At 35.0% G+C, this 20,467-nt stretch overlaps 2 protein-coding genes across 5 annotated transcripts in view; one reads left to right on the forward strand and one right to left on the reverse strand.

Moving 5' to 3' along the window:
• Nucleotides 1–20,467, reverse strand: part of MCPH1 (microcephalin 1) — a 132,392-nt gene that overhangs the window by 48,785 nt on the left and 63,140 nt on the right. The gene's annotated exons all lie outside the window — the stretch shown is intronic.
• Nucleotides 1–20,467, forward strand: part of ANGPT2 (angiopoietin 2) — a 43,965-nt gene that overhangs the window by 13,329 nt on the left and 10,169 nt on the right. Inside the window, exons 2-6 of one of the 4 annotated variants that reach the window (XM_050893466.1) lie at nucleotides 9,110–9,265; nucleotides 11,418–11,539; nucleotides 13,186–13,418; nucleotides 13,974–13,976; nucleotides 15,734–15,861. In XM_050893466.1, the coding sequence (XP_050749423.1) occupies nucleotides 9,110–9,265; nucleotides 11,418–11,539; nucleotides 13,186–13,418; nucleotides 13,974–13,976; nucleotides 15,734–15,861 (642 nt within the window). The remainder of the gene's footprint in view (nucleotides 1–9,109; nucleotides 9,266–11,417; nucleotides 11,540–13,185; nucleotides 13,419–13,973; nucleotides 13,977–15,733; nucleotides 15,862–20,467) is intronic. The other 3 variants (XM_050893465.1, XM_050893468.1, XM_050893467.1) reach the window with 3 other exon arrangements.

The raw sequence follows: 20,467 nt of genomic DNA on the forward strand, positions 1-20,467 counted from the left end.
TTACATTACTGCCTTAATGAATATCCTTAACTCTTAATGAGAACGGTTAATCACCAAATAATTGATTTTAGTTCTGAAGATATTGTTGTTAAATTTTGATTTTAAATTATTTCCTTACCCATCTAGAAATTCACACTATGAAAAGGTTTGTCAAGTTGACTATTTAGTTTCTAGTAACACTTTTCTGCAATCTTAAGAGTATTTTTCATTTGCAATTTTATTTACATCTCCTAAAAAAATGCACCATAAAAAGTATATGCATCGTACATAGTATAAAGAACCTAAGTCATCCTCCAAGTGACAAACCACGTGAAAACGCATGCGCAGTTAGGAAAGCAGTAGTGTGGTATCACATGTACAAAACAAGCTCAGTGTCTGGAATGGTGGGAGCTCAACTCTAAGATAGCCTTTGGGATAGTTTCAGCTCTCAAAGTCTCTTCCCTTTTCCTATGCACTCTTTTGCTTTTTCTAGGTCATCATTTTGATTGTAACTTCTGTAGGTAGTTCAAAACATACAGTAGAAAGTATGGTCATGCTGTAATACCTTTTAGTATTAGGTACAAAATACTTCTAGTCAAGGACACAGAGTGAAAGTCATTCTTCATAAATATTTGCTCAGACAATGAAGGCATTTCATGCATTTAGTTTCATGTTATATTAATGAAATATTTGGTTTTTACTCAAGTAGATTATTGCCAATGAAGGGGGGAATTTTTTCCTTCTGCTAGAAAGTGTAAATTATAAAAGCATAACAAGCAGCTTCCTCTAAATGAGATGTAATCAGACATGAGAATAAGTTGGTAAGCTTTCATTTAATGCACAAGTGGCATTAACTGAACCATCTCCTGTGTATAATTTAAAGTCTGTATTTACTATTTTAAGAGTTAGCATTTAAACTTTTAGTATTTTATTACACAATTGTAGCTTGAATATTTTCCAATAAATCACAGTTCACCTTCAGCTAGTATTCATTTATGATGTTACTTTCACCTTTTGTTTGCTGACAGGAAAATGAGATAAGAGAAAAATCTTAGCTGGAGGTCTGGATAGGCAGACATGCTCGATGGGGCATGTAAGAAGCTAATAGCATAGAGACATCTCAAGCATTCCCATATACATTCCCAAAAGATATTTTTCCCTCCCTTGAGAAGCAACACATAGTCCACTGGGACTTCCTGCCCGGGGGGGGGGGGGGGGGGGGGGGGGGGGGGGGGGGGGGGGGGGCGTGGAGAGAAAAAGAAAGAAATGCAATTTAAAACATCTCTTTTCCAGACATGATCACTTTTTTCTTCTGCAGTGTACTGATTTTTTCCAGAAGTTACAAGCTACTAAAATTGATAACTGACTTTCAGAAAACATAGAGAAATATATTATTTTATTAAAAGCTGATTTAAAATAGCTTAAGGTCTGATTGATGGGGATTGATGCATTGCCCTTAAAAATGTGTTCCCTTAGGTCTGTCAAGATAAATGGATCTTGGAAGGGATAGTGATTCTTCCATTTTTATTCTAACTTTAAGCAGTAGCAACACTGATAGACTGTGAAAACAAGTATGAAAAGCTTTTTTAAAGAGAACAAAACTGTCTGCAAAATTGAAATTTTTACAGTATTTTGTCTTCATAACACCAATACATTGCAGTGATGTGGAAATACAAATATAAGCACACATGGAGAGCCTGGCAATATGGTGCTTCATTCATTACATACATGCACATTAACCAGCATGTGTGGCATATATATGTGGGTAAAATACTTCATATTGCCTATATGAACTGCTGTGATGAAATTGTGGCAGTGTTTTCTTCTCTTTGTAAAGGCTACATTATATTTCACTGTTATCCATGTTCAGTAGGATCCAGAAAGATAGGCTTATGCCAAGAAACCCTTCCTAGTGTGCAGACTTCAATTATACTACAAATAAACAATTTACATATTTAATATTTTAAATGAAAGTGAAGTCTGTTAAAATAGTCTTTGATAAAACTGTATTTTCTGCCTTTACATACAAAAATGTATCTGTGAATCAGAAATTTAAGGATTCTGTGGCATATATGGATGACCTTCTACAATAAGAGTTGCACATTGGCACAGAGTTTGAAAAAAATGTTTCAAATTATGGGCTAAATTCTACTTCAGATGAGTCATGAAGAAGCCAGACGTGGCCACAATCCAAAGAACACTGCCACTCTGAAACAAGGGCAAGGCAACTAAGACCAAGCATTACTGGGTTAAAGATAACTCAAGACTTCTGGAGTATGAGAAGTAGGAAGGTCTCATCAACTAAACATCTTAGGGACCAAAATGTCAGGATGATGACCACAGGTATTGGTATTGGAAGGGCTGATTAAGTTCCTTTGGTTTAAATTCACAAAGATAAGTTTTGAATAAAGCACAGGACATTTTTAGTAGGGATGCCAAGAACAACTCAAAAAGCTTTTGACAGCTTAATATATGTCAAACACTGTAGCTTGAATGCATATTTAAAAAATGCCTAGCTGTAAATGTTGTATTTTCTGTTGCTAGGTTTTCTACTGGATCTACTCCACTTCTGGAAATTCAAAACAAAAATTAGAGGAAGAACACTACAGACATGTCATTATCCCTGCAATTTTCTCTGTATCTACATTAGATGACTAAGCATGCAATATGTGTTGTAATACAACCTGTTCAATACTTCTGCAAGTTCTTTTGAACTATTTTGTAAATTAATTACTAAGCACAATCAAGGTCTGACTAGAAATAGCTGTTTCTCATGGAAACCTTATGCATATTCTTTGGTTTTCCCCCTTGAAAATATGAAGAAAGCTAGTTTTAGTTAAATTATTCCATATTTATCAGACCGCCGCTGCCAAGAATATGAAGGATTTAAAACTTCAGATTAATGGCAGGAGAACGATCAGTTGTCACTGCAATCAGAGGAAGATAATGACCCTCATATGCACTGATATCCTTAGGAGAATATTAGGCAAAGTCTGTATTTAAAACTCTAACATATAATTTTAAATCATGTTACTTCTTAAAATAACTTTTCTACACTATCAACAGCCACAGTTATCTTAGTAACTGTTTTGACATCTAGGAGAGATCCACAAACTTGATAGGAAATTGTCCCTTGTTTTCTTTTAGGTTAGTGCCTCCAGGCTTAGCCAAAAGTCCAACAACAAATGTGAGAGCTGGTGCAAGGAAGGGAGCAGGAACACGTGGCTGGGGCATGGAGGCGTATGACCTCTCCATTTGGCCAGCAATCAGCTGTTAGATAGAATGAACAACCCAAATGCAGCTGAGCTTCATACAGTCTATCACACGTAGCAGTTGCTGAGTTTATGAGGCTAATGACATTTTTCATGCAATGAATCTGCTCATCTAAATACAGGGCTATAGAGATATGACTGCAGATAAATTTTGACCTCTTTGCTACTTCTCCTAGCAGGTACAGTTTTAGAATGGATGCTTTATTGTAAGAATAAAGATTATCTTCAGATTTCAGTAGACAAGTTGTGAGAAGGCCTAGGTGCTTTTGGAATTTTCTCAAACTTACAGATGAATTCCCTGAAAGTGGTAAATTTCAGGGAAGTAAAGTAATCCATATTTCAGTCTAGTAATCCATATTTGATTCAAGGAAAAAAGATCTTGATAGATTCTGATGATCTTAGGGGTGGATACAAAGGATCATGCAGCTCCAGCCATCTACCTACTTCTTCTAGGGGACATAGCACTATTTATAAACTCATGATTAACATTACCTCTCTCTGAAAGTAAATGTTATAGTTGACAGAATCAGATTATAAGCATTAAGAAAATCACCAAGCTTTATTTGGAAAGACTGCTCAAATAACTGACAAATTCTATAAAATGAAACTAGCAGCAAGTACTATTTGTACCATTTATATGGGGTAGCATTTGGCAAAGAAGGGATGTATGTATGCATATAGCTATAAATGCTGCCAGGAACATGACTGTTTAATTAGTATAGACTAACCATTTGGCAGCAAAGAACAAAAGTAAGACCTCATTTATAACTTTAAATGGAAAAATGGTAAGTTAAAAGTGTCTACAAAATGCACAAATAAGTTACTGATTCTTTGGAAAATTGTTCTGTAATATGGACACAAACTATACAATGGCAATCAGGAAGGCTCTTCATTTAAATAAGTATTGGTAACCCTTCATAAAGGATTAATACTATCTCTGCCAATGGTTAGAAAACAAATTTCTTTTAACACATATTCTACATGTTATCTTTTCTTTCTTGCCAATTTAAAGCTTGCTTAAAAAAAGACAATCTTGGCTATAAAAGCAATGTTTTGGAATGTGCTCCAATATGATTGATCTGTCCTTGTTCTTTTGGCAACTTAGCTAAAGTATTTTTGTCAAATTTTATGATTTTGTATGATTCGAAGTAATAAAGCATGACAGCCCCAAATTGATGTCCTTAGAGAATTCTGTCTCTCTAAAAATGCATCACCATAATTATATTACAAACCTTAATCGTGAAATCATTTTTTTCAATTTTCCCAGCTGTTTTTGCAATTTAAGCACACTTTGAGAGACATGCTTTTTCCCATCTGTGCTTCCATTTTTATATTTACTTTCTTCAAGAATACATGCCAGCCGAAGTCTTACACAAAAAATAGAATGTTTCATGAAAAAATTCCATGAAGAATCACTGCAATGCTATCAACTAACTATTCCTTCTTTCAAATCTGAATGTATTAATACCTTTTTCCCTCTCCCCTGCAATTTCCTTAAGATAGGATTCATTGACTTACTCCCTCAAAAGCAGAATTTCTGAAAGAAGATGCATCACTAATAGCTATTAGGTTTTGACAATTACTTTGTCCAAAATAACCATCATGTAATCAAGGTTAACATATATCAACACAAGTCTTATATGCCAGCTATTAATTGAATTAAAAAGAGATTAAAAATTATCTTCCCATAACTAGCCATGTGGCAGAGGAGAAATCTAGCAAATAATTCCTGCTGCACCTTCCAAATTTGAGCAAAATTTTGGAGAAGACAGACATGCTGTTCAAACCAAACTGCCAAGCTCCTGAACTCATGGATGGGGACTGAAGCATTTAATTCCTGTGCCCTTCCCCCTTGTAAATGACCCAAGCTATTCTCCCCCCTTCAGAAATTCTGAGCGTGCTACTGCTTATAAAGGAAGGAGGCTCCTTGGCAGGAGCTGATGAATAGTATTCTACAAAGAAGTGTGCCACAAAGAACTGCAGTCTTGCAAAATGGCTACTAATCCTTGGTGTTGTTGATGAAGCTCAGCTTTGGCTGCCTTAACTGAAGCCTGTATTGAAAAAGTTCTTCTGCCTTCCCTCTCAGGGAAACCCAAGGGCCTCGCTTTCCGAGAGTATGCAATGGGAACATGTTCTGCTCTTGCTAAGGTCAGTGGGAGATGATGGGCATTTTGGACGAAAGTAATTCTTTTATTCGTCTTTGATGAAAGTAACCACCTGACGCTAAAAAAAATTATGAAATGTAGTTGTAAAAAGTCCTACTTTCTACAGTTTTGCCTTGTATGATGAAGAGGGGAATATAAGCAAAGAGGGATTAGTGTGTATCTTAGTTCAGGTCAGGAAAAGAGATTTTATGATGTGTACATGCAGAGAATGCACAAAAGTGGGAGAGGATTAGTGAATATGAAGGCAAGAACAGAAGGGGTTTATGTAATCATGCTTTGTAGGATTTTTAGGGGAAAAAAAACCCACAAGAAGCTCCAAAGCCACTTAATAGGTCAATATCATTTTGATGCTTCATGTTGCTCTAAATCAGAATAAATGAGCCAGATCATGAAACTGGCTTTAAATCTTAAAATAAATCCCTTTTGATGTTCACATTTCATGCTTTCAAGTAAGCACGAATATTATATTCCCTAAGTTACTTATTTAATATTTTTTAGTTGAAAAACAGATGTGAAGACAAACTGTTAAACTGGAGTCAAGAGAATACTTCAATGATTTAGAGTACATCACATGAATGAGATATTATTTGAAAGAGGTTAGATACTTGGAGATAGGCTTATACTTACAGATATTCAAATTAGATAAATTATGAAAATGCAGATCTGTGTGTCCAAACAAAACTGCTTTCTAAGGTTGCAAGCACAGTGACAAGGGGTATAAAAATCTGGCAACCAGAACCACCAGATGCCTTAAATTGTACTCACAGGTTTTGCGTACTGTAATCAGAGCAACCTTACAGCTGTGTGTTTTAACTGGGCAATTGCCTTAGCCTACCGTAAAATGTTTACCTTACCTTTAAGCCCAGCATTAACTCATTTTCTAGTAGTGTGTTTTGGAATAACTCAGTGATAACATTTTCAAAGAAGTCATGCAGTTCTGTAATCCTATTTGCAGAGATGACTTTGCTCAGATTCTCATTCTGATCTCTCTCTAGTGAACAACCTTGAAGAATGAGATTTAATATTCACAATTATTTTATTAAAGAATCAAAGCTCTTGATCAATTGTTCTTTGTTCATCTACTTATTGCCTTCTTTCTTCTTTTTTGTGGGCCTTTTTTCTAAATTAAAGAAGACACAATATTTTCAATGTTTTCTCATATGGTAGCTCTCTGATACCTGAGATGTCTCACTCCTTTTTTTTCTCTGTATGTCCTTTTTTTTTTTCTGTTTTACAATGTCCCTTCTAACTGCAGATGTGCATTGAGTCTGCCAGGCGAGGCCATATCCTTGATCTTTATAAAGGCATTACAATACTTGACTGTGGTATTGAGGCAAATAAAATGCATTCTGGAGATCTCCGTTCATTTTCTTTTAACAGAGGTGCATTTGAGCAAAGGTCCTTTCCAAGTTGTCTATAATGATGTCCAGTTCTCCAGCTTCAGTCGCTAAAGTTAATTTGGACTTATATAAATTGTTTAATCCCCAGATGTCTAGCGTTTTCAGAGGGACACATATTAATTGTTGTTCTCTGTCTTCATGAAGCAGCATCTAACTTTAGTGAAAAATTACTTATTTTTATCTGTATAAAAGCCTTCAGAATTTTGCACATCTCCTTGGACTATGGTGCACTAAATACCATCTTGCACTGCTTTTTAAATTAAATTATCACTATACTCCGACATCTCATAGCCTAATCAAGGACCAAAGATATCTTACCATTACTACACAATTAAAAGCCACTGATCTTAGTTCAGCAGAAAGGAAGCAGCTGACCTAAAAGATGTCACTAAAGTTTTAAAAAAATTCCAACATGTTTGGTCAAATTAGATTTGTCTCTGGGTGGGGAAGCTTTTGAAAATGAGGAATATCCAGGAGCAAAAGGTAACACTTAAGAACTGATCCTGTGAATAGGGAACAACTCTAATTGCCATAGTGTGATGGTGATTGAAGAGACCCATGTTAAATTATCATGCCAAAACCCAGTTGATTGTATGCTTACTTTTAGTATTCAAAAAGGCTATTACACAAAGAGCATCTAAAGGCTGTCTAAAGGCTAGTTTTAAATCCTTGTGGTACACCTGAGAAGTAAGTACACTTATGCAGGAGTATAGTAGATGTGGGTCAAAGCTTGTGCCAGATCTCAAATCTCTGTTGTGCATTGCAATTCACCAGCTGCATGGGGAGAATGGAGTGAACAAACAAATACTGCTTTGACAGGTTGGTCACACTGGACAAAAAGAAATAACGCTTACTTCAAACTAAGAATATACTTCCAGTTTTAGGTTTTAACTTCTTAATACACCCTGTTTTCTTCAGTTGCCACTTTTAAAAAACAACTGTGAAGTCAGAAATAAAAAATCCAGTCCTTGCACAAGTAGTATTTAAGGGGGAAGCATTCCAAGCTGATAGATCTGCCAATTGATCTTTAGCTGGTCAGAAGTGGAATCGCTATATCTGAACAGTGCTTTGACAATATTAAATCATAAGCTGCTTTTTCCTCACTGATATGGAAAGCAGACATACAATAATGTTCAAAGCTCCTCCTCACTACAAGCCATTATTCATATCAAGATAGCACTATCAAAGTAATATTTAAAAAAACCAAGATATCAACCTCTTTTACCATTTTCCTTAGATTAGGAATTGGTGATGTTTTATAATCTGTGCTTAATGACACTAGCTCTTTGTTATTAGCTAGTATCCTTTTTGTAGGTACAGCGTGAAGCTCAAAAATGATGATGATTCTCTCGCTAGAACCATGTTGGAGTGAAGTAGAAGTTTGATTCTAGAAATTTCTAGAAATTTGCCCAGTCAATGAAAAAAAAGAAATCACGTGGCCTGGATTTTTAAGAGATCAAACATAAGCAATGACTCATGAAAGAAATATGAAATATTTGCAAAGTTATTGAGAAAATGGTATTAAAGAAGCATGGAGAAAGATCAGACTGCTTTTGGATAATCCAGACACATGGAAAGAAAGACTTAATGAAAGGTTACTTGAATTTTCTGCTTGCTACTTATTTTCTCCTTGCTTTCCTTGAAAGCCGTGTACTCTGTTATAAAATGACTATCAAAAAAGCCTTATTAGTTTAGACACAGAAATGACTTCAGAATCAAGTATTTAAAACAGTTTTTGCATTCCTAAATATTAAGCATTTAAAGTATTTATAGGTTTTCCTACTGTTTCATGTCTTTATTTGAAATTCTCTCATAAAAATGCGCACATAACAGTGTTAAATGACATCTGACCTCTTCTCTGACTTCTAGTCACGTGATGAAAAATGCTTTTGAAAATATTTAAGTCTAGATACAGGAAGATGACTAAACTCCTAAGCTTTTGTCTTCTAAAAAATTCCCATCGCTGCCAAAGCTGGTGAAGCTCCTCTGATGGTTACAATGGTGGGAGCAGTAAGGCAGAAAAGCTTCCAAGCGCCCGCAAGCATTTTCACCACTGTGCCTTCTACCTACCTCCTGCAAATCTCTGTTCCTGCCTTTAGAAAACGAGTGGCCACACATTCCTTCTCATATTTGCCCTTCCTCTCACAGAGCTTAACATTGGGAAACTTCACATAAATGCATAACAGACAAGGAACACATTTGTTTAGCAAGGCAGCCAGCAGGCTTACTGTACTACCCCCCCTTCCAACATTTAAAGAATGCAACTATCTTCTCTCTTTCCTTTCCCATGTAGCTTGAGAATTACATCCAAGACAGTATGAAGAAAGAAATGGTAGAGATCCAGCAAACTGCAGTGCAGAACCAGACTGCAGTAATGATTGAAATAGGCACAAACTTACTAAATCAAACAGCTGAACAGACCCGCAAATTAACAGATGTTGAAGCACAAGTAAGTAATGAATTTCAACCTAAAAATGCTTCTGCTTCCCAAACACCTACAACTATACATTTAACACAGTTTAGTGTTACACTATTCAGTTCAACAATTAGAAGTCAATCGTTATAATCAACAGCTCTACCCACCTTAAGGAAACATTAGTATTTGGTAATACATAGTTCCATCTTAAGCCCACTGTTGTCACTTGAAAGACTTCCATTACAGCAGGATTTGAAGCATATCTAGCAAGACAATTGTTACATTCATCTTTAAAGATAACGTACTTAAAATTACTACACTATATCCAAGCATCAGTTGGGTACTAGTGTGCTTTTATACAACCCTCACTGTATATCTCTGTTGATTATTCACCTCTCACCACCAGATCTTAGCTAAAAGAGAGTTCCTTCAAACTGCCTTTGTTCCATTTACCAGGCTAATTGCTTTTTTACATTTAAATTTTCTTTCGTATTTTTTAAAAGTTCTTATCAAGAAAAATGCATCTTTTGAATAAATTTTTTCACAGATACTGTCAGTGGGATAACAGTTCATTTCCAGCACAATGCACTATATTATTGTTATTTAACAGAGGGTTAAATAAACGAATCAGAGATTAATCAAGAAAGAAGGAATTAGAAGGAAGCTACTAGGAAAGTATATTCACACAGAAGTAAACTTGCCTACTGTACATATTATTCTTCAAATTATTTCAAACAAAAAAAATTAATGGGTTTATCTTTAATTATTGCTTTCATTGAAAAGCATTAACTACAGTAAGACATTCTGTGAAATAGAATGCAGATTTTAGTATGTTATAAGGACAAGTCCAATCATTGTAGAATGGTATGTATTTGTAGTTTTGCTAACATGGTAGGAAAATTCAGATATATAATTGCCAAAACAAGTAATGAATATAGCATGCAGCACATAACATTTTATATAAAGTAAATAGCATGCAAAACCTAAAATCCTTATTAGACATTTTACTATCTGTAGAATTCATCCAATGAATTAAACTACATTTTTTAATGTAAAACCAGCTTTTGTGCACTCTTTGATAAACTGGTAGCTCACAGGCATACTGAATTCAACTTTGTGATTGCATTCTTCAGGAGCCCAGTATTTTGCACATGTTGAGAGAAAGTACTTATTCATTCACAGCAACGTCTTTATGGAAATTATTCAATTATTTTCTGCTTAGAGGAAGAAAATCATCACTGTAACTTTCCTTCTCTGCTTGAAATTACTGGTGACTGGGTTAAGGGCTTAATTAGCAACATACGGAAATTAACCAAACAATTGCTCTCTCAAGGACACTTACTTTTGGCAATAGTTTTCAATTACACTTAAGTGTGAAATCATGTCCTGAATGACTGTTTAACATGAAGGACATGAGTAATCAATTCTTCCTGCCAAGGAAAGCCAAATTCTGCTGAATTAAAAAAAGCTGTTCTAAAACAATGAGAAAATATTTCTAGAAAACATGCCTCAAAGTAATGCAATCCGATACAAACCAAAAAGTATCATCTTCCCTATTTCCTAATATCTGCATTTCTTCAGTTAAAGATGCAAATAAATTTAGATAGTAAACTATACATATAGCAAAGGTAACATTAAAATGCAAGGAATGAATCAACAAAATTGTGGTTCACATGATAAACACTTTAAAATACAATTTGGGATTAAGGAAAATAGCTAAGAGGGAGCTATCTAGTGAATTCAGGACTGGGCCAAGATTTCAACCAGTGAGAGATAACGCAAAGTACTTTCTTTCTACACAAGACTGGGAAAACAGCTCCACTTAAATTATTCTCTGAACAACCACCGTAATAGTTCCAGTAATGAAATAAGAATATCATAACAGAGGGGAAGGTATGACAGGAAAACTAAAGTACACAGTAACTCTCAGCCATTGATCAGAAACGTAGCATAGTACTGAAATATTCCCAATGATATATGGTAGTGTAACAACAAAATTAGTGCAACTCTGTGTATTCTTCTCCATTCTAATTCTATGAGCATTTGTGCCCAAATTAAGTGTTCAAAAATATTTTTTTAATTATAGGCTTAAGTAGAGATTTGCATTATTTCACAACATAAATAAATTACAATTTATTTAAAAGAAGTATCTTGATTTTCAAATATTTTTATAAATTTTATTTAGGTATTAAACCAGACAACCAGACTTGAACTTCAGCTTTTGGAACACTCTCTTTCAACAAACAAACTAGAAAGACAGATTTCAGACCAGACCAACGAGATAACTAAACTACAAGAAAAAAACAGGTAAGTTAGTCCAATAAAATGCTACTCCCTGAAGTGCCCTTCTAATGGTTTTAGAAACAAATGTACTCAAGTAGGAAAATAAGGCCTCGTAGAGAAGCTCCCCACACCCAGCTATGCTCATTACAAAGGTCATGTATTATTTAAGGCTTAGAGAATGGTGCAGGTTTATCCTTCTTGTGTTCTGTTTATGTATCATTCTCCACTATCTGAAGTTCTACTTTTTATGAGGAACTTAAGGTTAAAACTGAAATATTTCTCAGTACTTCAGTTGTAGCCAATTTATATTCTTCTTTAAACTTATCGAGATGAAGTTACGGATTATGTAACCTGACTCAAACTAATCCAGTGCAACCACATCTCTAAAATTTTATTTCCATGTAGTACACAGCTATCCTAATACACAATTGTGTATTAAATTGTGTCATTGCCACAATTTTTTTCTAACCTGGTGAGAAAAGTCAAATACTACTCATATTCAATGTTCCTTACTAGTCAATCTTTTGAAATTCAGACCAATATCCAACTATTACTCCTATCTGTTTCTGTACTCAGCTGTTGTCCAAAGGCTCACACCTTTTTTCAGCTAGTTTCATTTTCATATCACCAGGGTCTTATTCTACTTTTGGCAATAAATCGTTTACAGAGAAATCTAAAAGCAGCAATAACAGTAAGTTTTCTCCTTCAAAGCCATGTTTTTCAATGAGAACCATATGTGCAAAGTGCTTTTTATTTTGAAAGAATTAGCTTAAAAAACCCAGGAGACATGTTTTGACATTTTTGTTCACTACTCTACTACATTTATATATGCTCCCTAAAGGTTTTATCTACCAGCTTAATAAAAACAAGCATCCTTATCAAATGGAAAGCAAAGTAAATGCTGAATTTTAAAATGTCACTTTTTTTTTGTGTTGAACTCAGCAGACTTTAGACTACCCTTGTAAAACCCACGTAAACACAAAAGCATTGTTTCTCACCTAACAAAAGACAATCTGACATGGAGCTAATCTGCTTAAAACGTAATTATAAGGTTCAGGATTTTTTTTCAATAACAGCAATGGATTTTAGGTGAACTTCTACCTTCTGGCCATGCATCTTTTAACATCAGCTTTCTCAGAGCCTGCATCAGAACAATTACCAATGAAATAATGTTCCAGCCAGTCACCTACTCACACCAGCTCCAGAACTGGAGATGAGTAACACATCTTCAAGTAACTATTTGCATGTTTCCCTGTCTTAACGCCGTAATGTTTATGTTAAGTGTATCTTTTATTATAATTACAGGACATTTGAAAAGTTCATAGGTTCATCTTTAAATAAGTTTTATCTTTTAATAGGGTAAAAACATGAAATCTTCCACTATATCTTTCCTTTCATAATGTTTAATTATCAAACACCCAGTTGTTACACTTTAAAAGCCTGCAATAGAGACTACAGTAGATAATGTTCTTTATTAACTTACTAATATAATAAATCAAAGCATATGTATCAAAACTAAACTCAGCTTTCATTTAGCTTTCTACTGCATGCATGGCATCAGAGAATGAAGCTGAGTACTTATGAAGAAAGAAGCTTCTGCAACAGGCTTGGTTCTCTTTACATCAGCTCAAAATTGTTTCTGGGGAGCCTAATTTTAATCTTTTATTTAGCTTTCTAGAAAAAAGAGTTCTTGAGATGGAAGACAAGCACACACTTCAGCTGAAGTCAATAAAAGATGAAAAAGATCAGCTTCAAGTCCTAGTAGCCAGACAGAATTCTATTATAGAAGAACTAGAAAAACAGTTAGTTACAGCTACAGTAAACAACTCAGTTCTGCAAAAACAGCAACATGATCTGATGGAGACTGTTCATAACTTGCTTACTATGATATCTACACCAAACTGTAAGTAAAAGCAGATATGCTTACATCATTTGAGTGACATTCCTTAATTTGTGTACATTATTACCTATAAAGTCTTACAACCAGTTTCAACACACTTCTGCTCAAAAAGTATATATATTTTTTTGCCTTAAATTCTGCATCTGAGTTAATTAACCTATTTTTTAGGGGCAGGGGGGGAACAACCACAACATTTATGTGGTTTCTTTTCAACATTTTGTTCATCTTCTGTGGTTTATATTGGTTTGCTTGCCCACTTCTCCAGTGGTTCAAAAAAATACAGAGATGCCAAGTATCATTCATCTTACATGGCATTCATTATCTGGCAATATACACTCCCTTGAGCATATATCTAGGTTATACTGTGTGATGTAGGCCTGTAGCTTTTCTTCCTGGCTCGCAAAGGTTGCTTCTGCCACCTCTCATTGCTCTATGCACATAGAGTTGATGAAAGAAAGGACAAATTATAGTGGCTATTAAAGGCAAAGGAATCAGCACCGGCCCAGTTTTTAGCACCTACGTATGCCCCAAATAACAGAAAGCACCAGCCCAGGACAGCAGGTACTCCCAAAAGTCCTCCCAGAAGTCCTCCAGTCTTTCACTGAAGCTTTCCTGTTCATCCTGAAAATCCCTCAGCCTAGCAAATTTTATAGGCAGTAATCTCACTCCTAAATGCCTGACAGCCCTGCAAGAAGTCATAGCCACTGCGCATAGCTTCCAAATTTATGCAGATTCACGTGCTCCATAAAAAAACCACACAAACCATAAACTGAAAGTTATGGCTAAACAGGATTTAAACAAATTCCTTACCTTGAATTTCATGTCTGATACGGAACTTTGACAAATTAAGAAGGTATAGCTGTTCTATATAAAAGAGTAAAGAATCTGGCGTGTTTGCCTGTGAAGTTCTCAGGGCTGGAAATGCACAAGCATATAGAACCTCTAAAAAAAGGATTTAAAATTAAATACTAGGAAAATTTTTAAATACTTGTCATTACAACTTAAAAGACAGTATAGATGGACTATGCTACATTAGTATAAGTTGGGTCACAAAAAAGGAAAAAAGTGTTCGGAAGTCCTCGCTTTCAGTAGTGTCCTAAATAATATGATGATGTAGGTTTTTCTAAACAAAGTAAATCCCAAGTTTTTTTGTCTTAATAACTGACACTATCCCCTTAAATACCATTACCAAGGCTGTACATGTTCCTGCTGATGTTATCTGCTATGCTAGTGCACAAATAAGTAAACAAGTCAAAGTCATGTTGGCTACAACACTGTTAAACCCAGAGTGGAAAAAATAATGAATGTTTGCCAAAAAGACAAAATTAGCAGGGAAAGCTTCTAAGACAGTATACAAACAATAGAGTGTGGAAAAGCAATTAAAACACTGAACGTGTTATTTTTATATTTAAGGCAAAGCATGTAAACAGGTAAATAATGAATAAGCAAGCTAAAAAGAACATAAGCAACTGTAATGTAAGCATGTATTTATATGGCACCTAAAACTTTGTACTAACTGGCTGTGCTTGTTAGATTAAATTAAAAGGGAAAATACACAGAACCAACCCCAAAAGGGTCAAATATGAAATATCAGTCAGCAGGCGAAATGCCAGGAAATTCCAACCTCCATAGTTAATAAAGAACTGAACAAAAAGATGAGCCTTAAATTGTTCTGTAAAATAAGAAGGCTTAGGCATATTAAAATGTATTTTTTACACAAATGAATTCCAGAAGGGATGTCTCCTTAGTGGGTTGGGCTGAGCTACCAAGCTTCAGCTTGGTACATACAGAGTTGTTCCTGCTCAGCACAGGGGCAAAAAACCTAGCTAAACCTTTGTAAAAGCAGTTCAGTCAGCTGTATTATAAAAGATTTCATAACTCTTAAGTTAGATTTCACAATATTAGAGTACTGGCCAAAGGTCATTATTAATATTATCAGTTGCTAGTTAGATATGTTTGTAATAGTAGTTAATGCATGCAGAGGTTGTAATGCATGTAGGAGTCCAGCAAAGGCAATGAATGGAAGCAGAAACCGTTCAACTGAATGAGATGCTGTATCCTAAGTCTCCTTATTCAACATATTAATAAGTGTCAGCACTTTTCAACCTATCAAGCAACCACGCTCATATCAGAATAACATCTCTAAATAATATAAAGTAACAACACACATAATTAATACCTTGATCTGTCATTTCTTTCAGGATCAGGCATATTTTTCAGAACTGCACAGCTTTATGCTGATTACATCATTAATTGCTTCTTAGTAACTTTTATTCATCTCCTCTTAATGCCTTCAATTTTCATTGTATTTTTAACAGCTAAGAACAACTTCATAGCTAAAGAGGAGCAAATCAGCTTCAAAGACTGTGCTGAAGCTTTCAAATCTGGACTGACAACAAGTGGAATCTACACTTTAACAGTTCCAAACACTGTACAAGAAAAGAAGGTAGGATGGCTATAAAGTGCTACCTAGGCATGCTGTGTGTTAAAAAGTTATTTGATCTGGCAAATATGCTATTTTAAAGGCTAGTTAATAGTGAAGTTTATTACTTACCATGTTTTTTTAATGAGCATTTCATCACTTACAGATCTGAGTATCTCACAGGAAGAAGAAAATCCTTCAGGTGAAATCTTGGCTCAGTTGAAATGAATGAGCATTTTGTTGTTCACTTCAGCATGCCAGAATTTCATTCTTTGTTTCCACATAATTAGCGCAATTAAAGCAATATAGTACTGTAATTTCTTTTTAAAATCTCTAACTCCAACACAATTCTTCTGCATGATCAGCAATCTCCTGTCTCCTCTAAGTTCTTAGTTCCTTCATGTGCCCAAGTCCCGTCAGGTGGCAAAAGGAGGTAAAATCAGAGGCATGGAAGAGTAGTCATGGATGTGTACTCATGTAAGCAATCTACTAGTACTGGACTCATGTATGGGTTCCAGTTCTTTGTTATGCAGAGTTTTAAGGACCTTTGTGTAACGATTATATTAACGATTAGATCAGCACAACTGACACTGGGTAACAAGGAGGACTTTCCTGGAAAATACTGCTCTGATTTAAATAAAAGGTGAGAGTTTGCAGTGATTTCACTAGTTACGTTTAAATTCCTCTATGGATATTTTTTCCCCTATGCGTTTAACTGAAATGAACTTCAATGTCAATTTAAGTTAAAGCAATACACCATACCTCTATAGAAGAGACCTTGAGCTAAAAATGGCACTCAGTGGATGAAACACTGGATGCCTGACAGAGCATCTCCATCTACTGAAGTAAACAAAATGATAAAGCTTCAGATAGTATAATTCAGTTGAAACAATCAATAAAATCTGAAAGGGGGAAAAGTCCCAGGTGGATTGTGAGGATAAAGAACCAAAAACTGCAGTGAGCGTTCTGAGGAGCGGGGCTCAAATGATGAATGTTTGTTTCCAACTTTTCAGACACAGCAGGCTGAGGGGGCTAAGGGACATTTGAATGTAAACAAAAATGCTTAATATATTTCTTAGACAAACACTAAATAATTTTCTCATGTTTTTATTTTATAATTTCATATTGTAGACATTTCCTTACAAAAAAGGAAGTATTTTATGGAATTCCTAAGGCTCTACTTTATTATGTCAGAAATACTTGGGGAAAAAAACCCTAACAGAAAATGTACAAAAGCAGAGAAAAATGAGGGCACATGTGGAAAAGCAATTGGTAAGACTCTGACAGAGAAAGCATTTTTTTTCCCAACTTTTGATAGCAAAGGTTTAGAAATTAAGTTCACCAGTGACTAGTCTTTGAAGTGCCAGAACTTCATCTAGCCCAAGCCAGACTTTGTGATCTTTACCCTTACAAAGCTCTCAACTAAAGGAAATAAGCAATTTGTTTGGGTAAGACCTATAAAATACAATACATAAAAGCTGCAATTTTTGCAGGTATCATCTAGAGAAATGATGATATCTGCAGTCTGCTTCTCTTGAAAAAGAGGCTGATTTTCCTTTGGAATAGTCTAGTCTACATTCAATACATCTGTTTCACAGGAAAATTAGTTACATAAGATGCAATAAAGTGTATTATTACACATGAAGCATAATGGTATTTAAATAGCATAGATATCTACAATCACAAGCTACTGCATCTCTAAAGTAATAGATTGCAGCAGTCTTTTTTAGACATCTCAGGAAGGGTTACGTTCCTTGAATCTCTTAATATTACTTATCTCAAGCTTTTACCTTGGTTTTAATTTTACTATCAAATATAATATACAGAGCATGCATATTTTCTAAAAGCAGACACAAGTGCGTGCCATATTACAGAATGAAAATTTGTGCCAAACTTTAACACTGCATTTTCAAAGCCATAAGTGTTTAGGCAATTTATATGATCTGAGAAGCCAGAGTAACACACATTTCTACAAAACTAAAACCTACCAAAATATTCTATCCCTGAAACAAAAGTACAATTGCAAATTTCCTAGACTATAAAATATTAAATGCTTTACATTTGACCATGGCGACTTAAAACACTTAACAAAAATACCCATTTTGGTAATTGACTAGGTTAAAAAAAGTAGTTAAAATGTAATAATTTAATTAAATTAGTAATTCCTTTAATAATAATAAAGAATTTTAATCTTATTCTGCCCACTTCAGATAGAATGAAAAAGACACTTAAAAAGACAGCAAAGGTTTTACTTACTATATGACATGAAAAATAAAAGACTAAATAGTTTTAATCTGATGCAGATTTTTTTATACAAATACAAATGCATAAGAGAAGTTGTCAAGGGAAGTGAAGGTTTAGGGATAATCAACACGTTACACCATTTTCAACTGTTTATGATGTGGATGGCCACTCGGACCAGGAAACAGAATGACCTTTTTTATTTGCCAAAAGTGCTGCACTGCTGTTTATGTTTTCGTCTTTTCCTCTTGTAACACCTTCTGACCTCCCAACAGGCTTATAAACAACTTCTGTGTAATCTGTAACTGATCCCACTTTACTAATTTGTCTCCCATCATAATCCAAAAGTAAAGAATTGCATACGAGAGCTGAGAGGAAAACAATTATTTCATGCCATTAATATTTCCAAGCTTTCAAGCTTTCCTGTTCTGCACCAGGACAAAAGCTAAGTCCTTTTAAAAACACTGAGGAAAAACAGCAAAAGACTGCTGACACAAGGAAAAATGGCAGAGGCAAACCCATGAAAAGTCAATAGCTTCATGTTTACAGCAGTCACCTGAAGCAATTAACCTCCTGGTCTTAACCAGGCAGAATAGTTGAGTCTGGACAACCCTAATATATTAGCTCAACCATTACCACAACTATTACCAACATATTACCCCAAATCTTAAAATAGTGGCTGAAGCAGTGGCTCAGCTCTTCCCCATTTCCACTCCTGTTGAGCTTTTTTGTCCCAGAACCGACACACATTCCAAGCCAAGGCCTTTTTAACCAAAACTTTCTTGCAGAAAGTGATTTGAGTAACTTCGAATTTACCAACAAAATGGTTTTGCGTAACTTTCCTAAAAAGTGATCATCCAGACAACTAGCTAGTCATTTCAAAAGGAGCCCGTGCCATGGACCTTACGTCTAAAATACACATACACAAATTGTTTCCAACCCCAAGCATTAAAAAAAGAGCATATGTGTAGCTTCTCCAATACAGTAAGAGGTCAGATGAGGGGTTTTTTGGTGAATTTTAGAAGTTTCATCATCTGTCTTTTTCACTGGTAACTGGTATTAGGTTAAATTACATTATAAATCATGCGTATAGTTATTTTTTCCAGAACAAGGAAACTAAGACTGCAATTCTTATCTAGTCACATCTCTAGGAGCTAGAGATAGCACAATACAAAATCATTGAGCGTCATGACTCAAAAGCGGTCACTCAACAGCCAAAAGTGATGCAAAGGGACACTGCACAGATGTGGCAACCGCACTTGCTTTGGTATAAAAACTGTAGTGGATCTTCATCCTGATAACTCAGCCAGAGCCTTACCATTCAGAAAGTAGGCCTGAAAACACTTATATCCCAAATATCCTAATGTACAAGAAAAAAGAAGAAAAATTAAAGGTCAACTTCCTAGACAGTGAAGACATCAAATGGACTGCTCACAGCTTACGCGTTTATCATCTTTGGAAAGGGAACTACTTCTGGTTACACGTACATTACAGCATTATCAAAAATACAGCGCTGATCTTTAGCTGAAGGTGAAAAATATGAACAGCTGACCTTAGCGCTCTCAGTGCTACAGCTGCTAGAACTGTAAGTACTGAAGCAGTTCACAAGATAAATCAAATATTCCCCCTGCCAATTTGTTGTAATTTGAGAAGCTAATCTCTTTATTCTTTTTGGCATCTGTTTGAAGACTCCTGCTGCCTGCCTAATCTTGGTATCTATTTTTACTAGTTTTATGAAATGTTACATATCTTCCTTTTGAATATAAAACCTAGGCTAGGCTGAAAGGTCAGAAGAGTTCTGTTCTAGTAATGAGTGTTAGAGAAAGCCTCATATGCATATCATTTTACTGGAGAATGAAGATTTTTTTAAAAAAGAAGTAATAGTCCAAATAAATGCTTCCTCTCCCCTCATCTTTCACATACAACATGAAGAAATTGTTCCCTCTGCAGACTGACACAGCAATTTATTGTGTTTATTTTAAACTAAGCAAATCCTTTCCTTAATCTTCATTTTACTGAATAGCCTGTCTCCATCCTTAAAATTACTTATGAATATACATCATTCACTTAAGTATTTTTAGTAAAAAGTAATAAAAATAGATCAACTTATTTCATGAATTTTTTCTGTAATCTTTACTGCCATTTTTCTTCATTGACTTTATTTTTTCCCAAATTAAAAATCAAGTGTGTATGTAAATTTGAAGTTCTTAGTTTTACAGTAAGTATTTTCATCTTATGTAGTCAGAGAATTGATTTCTAGGGAAACGATCTGGAAAGCAAAGGAATGATTTCATGAGCAAAGCTGCATATGTGAGGGCTTGAAAGACAGGGTTCTGGATTGCCTGAAAGCAAAACATTTCACTGTATGATGCTTACTTAATAGGTGGTA

The sequence above is a fragment of the Gymnogyps californianus genome, chromosome 3 (genome assembly GCF_018139145.2).
Source record: "Gymnogyps californianus isolate 813 chromosome 3, ASM1813914v2, whole genome shotgun sequence".
Taxonomy (NCBI): domain Eukaryota; kingdom Metazoa; phylum Chordata; class Aves; order Accipitriformes; family Cathartidae; genus Gymnogyps; species Gymnogyps californianus.